The sequence below is a fragment of the Amphiura filiformis genome, chromosome 14 (genome assembly GCF_039555335.1).
Source record: "Amphiura filiformis chromosome 14, Afil_fr2py, whole genome shotgun sequence".
In the NCBI taxonomy this organism is placed as follows: Eukaryota; Metazoa; Echinodermata; class Ophiuroidea; order Amphilepidida; family Amphiuridae; genus Amphiura; species Amphiura filiformis.
The window spans coordinates 5,050,905-5,061,017 of record NC_092641.1 but is presented as its reverse complement, the minus strand read 5'-3'; the positions used below and the strand labels follow the sequence as shown (position 1 = coordinate 5,061,017).

Genomic DNA, 10,113 nt, shown 5'->3' with positions numbered 1-10,113 from the left:
TATTTAAAATAACAAATTTACCCCAATATTGTTCAGTTTTAAAATTGTGATTATTTTTCCAACTGTAAGGATACTTTATTGGCGCAGTATACTAGAAATACTACTTTCACATAACTAATTACTTGTCTGTTATATATATATACCATCAAAAAAGTACGAATATACATTCTGTGGTGTTAAAATATTTATAGGGTACAGTTTATGGTATTTTTTCATGCGCACGATGTAAATCATAGGTTACAAACTGTGTTCTATTTTGCAACTATCATTGCCATAAATTATGATTAATGAACCCAAATAAATCAAACATCAAAGAAGAATAATCGAGCTTCTATTAATTAAAAAGGACTAAAAACAGGGGGACCATATACAAGATGACACCATTACAAAATATTCAACATTTTACAAATGAAATACATGTAGGCCTATATCTAAATACCATATAAACGCCCGGGAAACACACACAAGCGCATAATATCATGCTTTATACTGTACAAATTGTAAAATTCCACTGTCGTGTGTTTTAATATAAGTAGATGTTAAAGTTCAAATTACAGAACTATAAAGTCCCGTTGATATTTGTTATATAAGTTTATTCTCACATCTCCATTCGCCGTCGTACTAGTGGGACGTAAAAATCGATCGTTTCCAGGTCAACTGGTTCATGCTCTCTGTGCTCGGAACCACGATAAAATGATCACAACATAAAGTCAATTGGTTACAAACCATGCGTGAATAAGTTACTAAAGTATGACGTATGGCGCAATCGATACCATTGATAGCTAATTTATAAAGTGATTGATTTTCTTGACCAGTTAAATGCTACCTGGTCAGTAGTCTGACGGTGTTTTTAAAATGTAAGATATTTTTCCTAATATTCAAACTATAATGAATGCAGCAATTAATATTGCCTATCATTTTAATACACTCAAAGTATATGACGCATAATGAACTGAGTGCAATGCATTAGTCAAGATAATCGCACGCGGTATGGAGTTATTGCTTTTAGCTCTCGAGCCTATCGGCTCTCGAGCGAAATGCAATAACTCCAAGGCGCGTGCGATTATCTTGACTAATGCATTGCACTCAGTTCATTATCCTTATCAGATTCATCAGTAATTAATGTTGTGACTCCAGGTTATTTAATGTTGGACCACCTGATCGTATATCGTATGCTGCAAAATCAACTTTAATAAGAACAAATTTACACATACGTACAGTTTACAGTTTCTCTTAATATGAATGCATCAATACAAGCTTGTGTGAGTTCGTGAAAAGCTTGTATTATAAATCAATCAGCGCATTGATCACTCCTCACTCTTCATGAATGGAGAAGCATGTAATATAATTGTGTCACATCGCACCTGTCCTGATGACCGAGATGAACTTTTTTTATCTTAATTTAGTTCCTTATTTTTTCTTATTAATTACTTTAATCGAAGTATCTCCTTTTTATTGATGACTTTGTCCTTTTCATTAGATGCAAATGAATGTTCAAGTCGACCATGTCAGAATGGAGGTGTCTGCACTGATGGAAGAGGGCGCTATACATGTTCTTGTCCTTTGGGTTTCGCTGGGGTAAATTGTGAAATCAGTAAGTATATATGCAGATTCATCGGTAATTGTTGTGATTGCAGATTATTTAATTTTGGGCCACCTAAACACATATCATGTGCTGGAAAATCAAATTTCCACACAAAGTTAATGTTAAGTTAAGTGGTTTTTTTAAAACTTATCCTGACTTATTATCTCTAAATATGAATGCATCAATGTAAGCTTGTGTGAGTTCGTTTATGAAAACATTTTTTAAGTGTGTGATCATGCATTGTGTACCCGCGGGTACCGAGTGTCCGCAAACGTGGACCCCACTAACTCGGACCCAAAAAAACTCAGAAACCCCAAATTTAGGGTGGTAACTTTGTATCCCTTTTCCTTGTTTTATGGGCCCACGTTTTTTAAGATTTGCACTATAGGGTAATCTCGAAAAAGGTGCCCCAAACGGACATACTGTATGTATAGTTGCTTTGAGCCCTTTAGGTTATCTCGAAAATGTATGTTTAATATATTAATTATTTCATTGTTAGCGTTTCCCTTAATTTCATCCATAAATAATCACAGTGTATTATCTGTTTACAAAATAAGCAGTTTTTTAATTGTTTTCAGATGCAATTAGCATGCAATTCATTATCAGCACTACCTGTTAAGCAAATAAACCAGGACCTTGCTCGTGTTTACATTGTTATAGTCAAAAACAGATAATATGCATTGATAGTATAATCCGTTTCTGAGTATACCAGAGATGGATGTGGTATAACTGGTATTTTGAAACTTGTCCTACTAGGAATTTTATTGCCATTCGATTGATATTGATATGACAAAAACAATTGAACAAGTATTAAATCAAAAGAAAATATTCTATTTACGTCCACTCTTAATCGATTTCAATGTGTTTAGGTGACAATTTGGACTGAAACTGAGTCATTCACCAGATATAGTTGATTACAGTCATTTTCATCCATGAACAAAAAATCAATACAGCACATTTCATCCATGTCCCTGTTTTCAGATATTAATGACTGCGATTCCAACCCATGTCTGAATGGTGCTCCCTGTATTGATGGTATCAACGAGTATACGTGTGAATGTATAGTGGGTTGGACAGGTACCAACTGCCAAATCAGTAAGTTAACTACTTATCTTATTTTCGTCAAATTTTAACCGATTCGAATATGTTAGGTGTCAATTTGGACTGAAAATGAGTCATTCGCCAGATATTGTTGATTACAGTAATTTTCATCCATGAACAAAAAACCTATACAGCACATTTCATATCTGCTTAAACTCTTCAACAACCTCGTCTCTTTTTCTGTAAAAGACACATCTTGAAGCTCAACACAAGAAAGTCATGCATATGCAAAATGAAGGAAATTCTTATTGCTAACTTGGTAAACTGCATACTCGTAGCCAAATCTCGTACATCATAGCACTCAGTTTTGGTTTGTGGTTTCAAAATATTGCAATTAAACATTGGTTCTTTCAAAATGAGATGCAAAAACCCAAATCTATATAGAACAAACAATCATTATATTTATAAAGATATAGCAAACTTTCCATGATAGAGATTAGACCCAAGCCAAATTCACCTAAATTAAGTGTAAATTCAGAATGAACCCGCTCATGGCGGAATAAACTGGTATAATGTAATATGAACAGTTGGTGCATTCGTGTTAAATTATGCATTCAGTCAAGGGAAACAGAACAGATGGATGTCATCTTAACCTATGATTTGAGTTATTAATTATTCATGTCCATGTTTTTAGATATTAATGACTGCGATCCCAACCCATGTCTGAATGGTGCTCCATGTATTGATGGTATCAACGAGTATACGTGTCAATGTATAGTGGGTTGGACAGGTACCAACTGCCAAATCAGTAAGTTAACTACTTGACATTTTCACTTATGTTATCGAGTAGCACATTGACAGCACACAGCAGGACCATGTTATTTTCTTCGAATTTCTTTTAGCTTCTTTATCATTGGTCTGTATTCTTCTGCGCTTCACTTTCGTACTTGTGTCCTGTTCTTTTCATTTTATTTATTCCCATCCTTCTTCTTTAATATCTTTATCTTCTTTTGCAATGTCTTTCATAATAGCCTGTGCTATTATTAGAAAGTTTTATAATGAATTATGGTTTTTTTTTTAATATTATTCAACTCCCAGATTTCGACGAGTGTGCTTCTAACCCCTGTCTTAACGGTGCTACCTGCATAGATGGTATCAACCAGTATACGTGTCGATGTGTACTGGGTTGGGGAGGAATCAACTGCCAAGCCAGTAAGTTAAATACTTAAAGAATATTTCTAGTTATTAGTGGTGATCGAGTTATTATATGCATGCTGTAGAAAATAGGAAGAGGTAAATCTAAAATATGTTTCTTCCCGGTAACAAATTGTTGAAATGATGTTTTTTTTATCACTGAAGTCGTGAAAGGTGAAGCACATTTGGTCTAATCAGTTTTGGTTTGTGGTTTCAAACTATTGCAATTAAACATTGGTTCTTTCAACATGAGATACAAAATCCAAATCTTATACAAACAATCATTATATTTATAAAGATATAGCAATCTTTCCATGCTAGAGATTGGACCCAAGACAGAGTTCACCTAAATTAAGTGTAAATTCAGAATTAACCCGCCCATGTCGGAATAAACTGGTATAATGTAATATGAATAGTTGGTGCATTCGTGTAAAATTATGCATTCAGTCAAGGGAAATAGAACAGATGGACATCATCATAACCTGTGATTTGTTAATTATTCATGTCCGTGTTTTCAGATATTAATGACTGCGATTCCAACCCATGTCTAAATGGTGCTCCATGTATTGATGGTATCAACGAATATACGTGTCAATGTATAGTGGGTTGGACAGGTACCAACTGCCAAATCAGTAAGTTAACTACTTGACATTGTTTTACTGATGTTATCGAGTAGCACACCGACAGCACACAGCATGACCCATGTACTATATAAAATTGGGCATAGGTAAATCTAAACTCCTCGAAAAAAAGTTTGGAAACTTTCAAAAACGGCTGTATATAGATATGTGACCATCCAGCACAACTGAGCCCTGAAGTCGCCAATCATCATTTTTTAGATATTCAACCAATATATTCTGCTTGAAATTACTTTAAAATGATGTATATCATGTCTATAGTACTTGACATTTAAGCAGTGAAAAATCAATAAAACAGTCAATAAATCCTTTTTTTCCTATTGCCTATTGTTAAGTTCAATGGAGCATATCTCAATAGTGGCACTGGCGACATCCGGGCTCAGTTGTGGTGGATGGTCACATATAGATATTTTTGAAATCTACCTCCATATTGTTTCATATCAGTGAAAACATCAGTGATAACTTATTCCACGGCTGAGTAACTTTCTTTGAAAGACAGAGAGGTCTCACAGAAATTATGCTAAACTGACCATCGTCTGCTCTCATCCCATTGCTTTGAATGAATGAATGAATGAATGAATGAATGAATGAATGAATGAATGAATGAATGAATGAATGAATGAATGAATGAATGAGTGGGTTAATGATTAGAATGAATGAAAAGTTGCAGTATATAATTTTGAATGTATAGTGCTAGTATGGCATCGAAATGGATCAACGCAAGTCAATCTCACTTGCTGGTCACTTCTTCATTGGTCATTTGCAAAGAATGTTCTAATCAACCATGGTTCGATTATCAGATCTGGATAAGGCTCGAGCAATTGGTCAACTTGAGGCTGATCAAGTTGCGGCAACTTTTAGCGTTTCCCGCAGTATGATCTCCAAGCTAAAAGCCAAGTTTCGTCAAACCGGAGATGTCAAAGATAGACCCAGACCCAAGAAACAAAAACGGCTGCAGAAGACCGGTATATCAGGCTGGCAGCACTTCGAAACCGTAGACTATGAAATAGTGTGTTTACTGATGCAAATGGCGCAGACAATGGCGGATTTGGCACATTTTGTTTAAGACCTCTCTGTCTTTCAAAGACAGTTACTCAACCGTGGAATAAGTTATGGTCAAAACATTTTGACAGGAAATAACAATGTTTGTATTAATATAAAAAAATATGGAAATAAATGTCAAATATTTCTGATATATAGCCGTTTTGGAAATTTTCCAAACTTTTTTTGAGGAGTTTATAATATGTTTCAGTGTATCAACCAACACACATGTCGATGTATCGCTGGTTATACTGGTGGCAGGTGCAAAATAAGTAAGTTGTTGCGTCTGCAACACCAGACGTTAGGTTTCCTTTACATTTTACATGTCCTTCTCATTCTCTTGATTTCCCCGCAGTTTACTTTCTTTATCACTCCTATCATGAATGGAGAAGCATATAATATAACTGTATCACATAGCACCTGTTCTGATAACATGGATGAAGTTTTGTTGCTTAATTTTGTTCCTTCCTTTACTTTCCTTGTTTTCTTACTAATTATTTTTAATCGAGTAACTCCTTTTCATTTATGAATTTGTCCTTGTCACTAGATATAAATGAATGTTCAAGTAGACCATGTCAGAATGGAGGTGTCTGCACTGATGGAAGAGGGCGCTATACATGTACTTGTCCTTTTGGTTTCACCGGACAGAATTGTGAGATTAGTAAGTATCGTAGCCCAATCTCGTACATCATAGCACTCAGTTTTGGTTTGTGATTTCAAAATATTACAATTAAACATTGGTTCTTTCAAAATGAGATGTAAAAACCCAAATCTAGTACAAACGATTATTATAAAGATTTTGCTGTAGTTTACTCTCTTATTTTCTCATGTTTTCTTGTTTTTTACGTTATTTTCTACGAATTTCTTTTAGCTTCTTTTTCATTGTTCTGCATTCTTCTGAGCTTCATTTTCGTACTTTTTTCCTGTTCTTTTCATGTTACTTATTCCCATCCTTCTTCTTAGGGAACAAACCAGAAAATTAATGACGTCCTATAAACGAAACTAGTTTCGTTTAGGGGTGTAAAAATACTCGATTACGTTTGTAAAAAAACATCGGTCTGATGAAGAATATGTCAATATATGTTTGTTAGTTTTTCCACATCAAAATGTTGATTTTTATTTCAAAAACAAACATTGCAAACCGTTTCCAATATACTAATGAAAATATTGCAAGAATCAACAATTTCATATCATTTGTCTCAGTTGATTTACATTTATGGGAACATTTTAAAAGTTTGTGATCATGCATGGTGTCCGCAAACGTGGACCACACCAACTCGGACCAAAAAAACCCCACAAACACCAAATTAAAAGTGGTAGTTTTGGGTCCTTTTTTTCTTTTTTTATGGGCCCCGTTTTTTAAGATTTACACTATAGGGTAATCTCGAAAACTGTGTCCCAAAAGGACATGCTGTATAGTGAATGCTTATTTTGGGGTCCCAAGTCGCTTTGAGCTCTTTGTGTAATCTCGAAAACGGGAACCCAAATGCAACTATCCCATACATGCATGTATTTTGAATCCCCGTTTTGAGACATCATCATGATCATGGTTATACCTAAACGATGGCGAATGAAGAACTTTATTGTTGTAGTACAGTTTATAGTCTTTTTTATATTTTAATGTTTCTGTTCAGTGATGTTATATAAGTTATCAACTTTAAGAAAAAGCTAGAAAATGAGTAGGCGCACTTTTATTTACCCATCCACAGCGACAGTAGGGTAGCCCTATGATTATTTACCCCATGTAGTACCATACCTTTAAATACACGACTCAAAATTTTCCACATTTCAAGATTACGTTTCTGGCAGAGAGGGAGGGGGTCGGTCTGGAAAAGAAACCAGTTACGTTTAAAGGACGCATCGATCTTTTGGTTTGTTCCATAACAAGCTTGTATATTAATCAATCGGCTCATTTACCACTCGTCACTATCATGAATGGAGAAGTATGTAATATAAACGTGTCACATCACACCTGTCCTGATAACCTTGATGAACTTTCGCTTAATTTTGTTCCTTACTTTTTCTTATTAATTATTTTTATTCGAAGTAACTCCTTTTTATTGATGAATTTGTCCTTTTTATTAGATATAAATGAATGTGCCAGTAGACCATGTCAGAATGGAGGTGTCTGCACTGATGGAAGAGGGCGCTATACATGTGCTTGTCCTTTGGGTTTCACCGGACAGAATTGTGAGATCAGTAAGTATCGTAGCACGATCTCGTACATCATAGCACTCAGTTTTGGTTTGTGATTTCAAAATATTGCAATTAAACATAGGTTCTTTCAAAATGAGATGCAAATACCCAAATCTAGTACAATTAATCATTATAAAGATATAGCAAATTGTCCATGCTAGAGATTGGACCCAAGACAAAATTCACCTGAATTAAGTGTTAATTCAGAATTCCCCCACCCATGGCGGAATAAACTAGTATAATGTAATATGAACAGTTGGTGCATTCGTGTAAAATTATGCATTCAGTCAAGGGAAATAGCAAAGATGGATGTCATCTTAACCTGTGATTTGAGTTATTAATTATTCATGTCCATGTTTTTAGATATTAATGACTGCGATCCCAACCCATGCCTGAATGGTGCTCCATGTATTGATGGTATCAACGAGTATACATGTCAATGTATAGTGGGTTGGACAGGTACCAACTGCCAAATTAGTAAGTTAACTACATATGTTATTTTCGTCAAGTTGTAACCGATTTCCATCTATGAACAAAAAACGTATACAGCACATTTCATATCTGCTTAAACTCTACAACAACCTCTTCCCTTTTTCTGAAAAAGGCACATCTTGAAGGTCAACACAAGAAATTCATGCATATACAAAATGAAGGAAATTCTTATTGCCAACTTGGTAAAATGCATACTCGTAGCCCAATCTCGTACATCATAGCACTCAGTTTTGGTTTGTGATTTCAAAATATTGCAATTAAACATTAGTTCTTTCAAAATGAGATGCAAAAACCCAAATCTAGTACAAACAATCATTATATTTATAAAGATATAGCAAACTTTCCATGGTAGAGATTGGACCCAAACAAAATTCACCTAAATTAAGTGTAAATTCAGACTGGTATAATGTAATATGAATAATTGGTGCATTCGTGCAAAATTATGCATTCAGTCAAGTTTATCCATGTCCGTGTTTCCAGATATAAATGACTGCGATTCCAACCCATGTCTGAATGGTGCTCCATGTATTGATGGTATCAACGAGTATACGTGTGAATGTATAGTGGGTTGGACAGGTACCAACTGCCAAATCAGTAAGTTAACTAGACTCAACCAATAAAGTATCGAAACGATTCATCCTTGCTGTTCAATAACTTGATAATTTTGGATTATTCTGAAATATACATTTTGTTAATTGGACTTTTCTTTCTCATTTGACACCCTGTTCGTGAACATTGAGCAAGAATTGACCAAGATATGCGCCCCAAACTCTCAAACCCCAAAATGAAAAGTTGCAATTTTAACGATTCAATTGTGCCTGTTACACTGTGTGCTTTATTGATTGGCCCGTGGTGCTTGTGTGCAATACAACGATGCGTTCCCATTGAAAATCGTTGAAAATGCAACTTTTGATTTTGGGGTTTGATGCTTTGGAGGCGCATATCTTGGTCAATTCTTGTTCGTTTTTCTTGAACAGGGTGTCAAATGAGAAAGCAAAGTCCAATTAACAAAATGTATATTTCAGAATAATCCAAAATTATCAAGTTATTGAACAGCAAGGATGAATATAACTGACGAGTTTCTTTTTGTGCCTGGTGTATATAAAGCGCAGCAAAAAACCCAAATCTAGTACAAATAATCATTATATTTATAAAGATATAGCTAACTTCACGTGCTAGTGATTGGATCCAAGACAAAATTCACCTAAATTAAGTGTCAATTCAGAATTAACCCGCCCATGGCGGAATAAACTGGTATAATGTTATATGAACAGTTAGTGCATTCGTGTAAAATTATGCATTCAGTCAAGGGAAATAGAACAGATAGATGTCATCTTCACATGTGATTTGAGTTTTTAATTATTCATGTCCATGTTTCCAGATATTAATGACTGCGATCCCAACCCATGCCTGAATGGTGCTCCATGTATTGATGGTATCAACGAGTATACGTGTCAATGTATAGTGGGTTGGACAGGTACCAACTGCCAAATCAGTAAGTTAACTACTTATCTTATTTTCGTCAAATTTTAACCGATTTGAATGTGTTAGGTGTCAATTTGGATTAAAAATGAGTCATTTACCAGATGTTAATTTTCATCCATGAACAAAAAATTTTGTTCCTTACATTTTCTTATTAATTATTTTTATTCGAAGTAACTCATTTTTATTGATGAATTTTAGATATAAATGACTGTTCAAGTAGACCATGTCAGAATGGAGGTGTCTGCACTGACGGAAGAGGGCGCTATACATGTACTTGTCCTTTGGGTTTCACCGGACAGAATTGTGAGATCAGTAAGTATCGTAGTCCAATATCGTGCATCATAGCACTCAGTTTTGGTTTGTGATTTCAAAATATTGCAATTAAACATTGGTTCTTTCAAAATGAGATGCAAAAACCTAAATCTAATACAAACAATCATT

General features: G+C 34.7%; 1 protein-coding gene across 1 annotated transcript in view; it reads left to right on the top strand.

Moving 5' to 3' along the window:
• The first annotated feature begins 8,651 nt into the window (after nucleotides 1-8,651).
• Nucleotides 8,652-10,113, top strand: part of LOC140169128 (uncharacterized) — a 3,333-nt gene continuing 1,871 nt past the window's right edge. Inside the window, exons 1-3 of the mRNA XM_072192387.1 lie at nucleotides 8,652-8,781; nucleotides 9,569-9,682; nucleotides 9,871-9,984. Of these exons, the coding sequence (XP_072048488.1) occupies nucleotides 8,652-8,781; nucleotides 9,569-9,682; nucleotides 9,871-9,984 (358 nt within the window). The remainder of the gene's footprint in view (nucleotides 8,782-9,568; nucleotides 9,683-9,870; nucleotides 9,985-10,113) is intronic.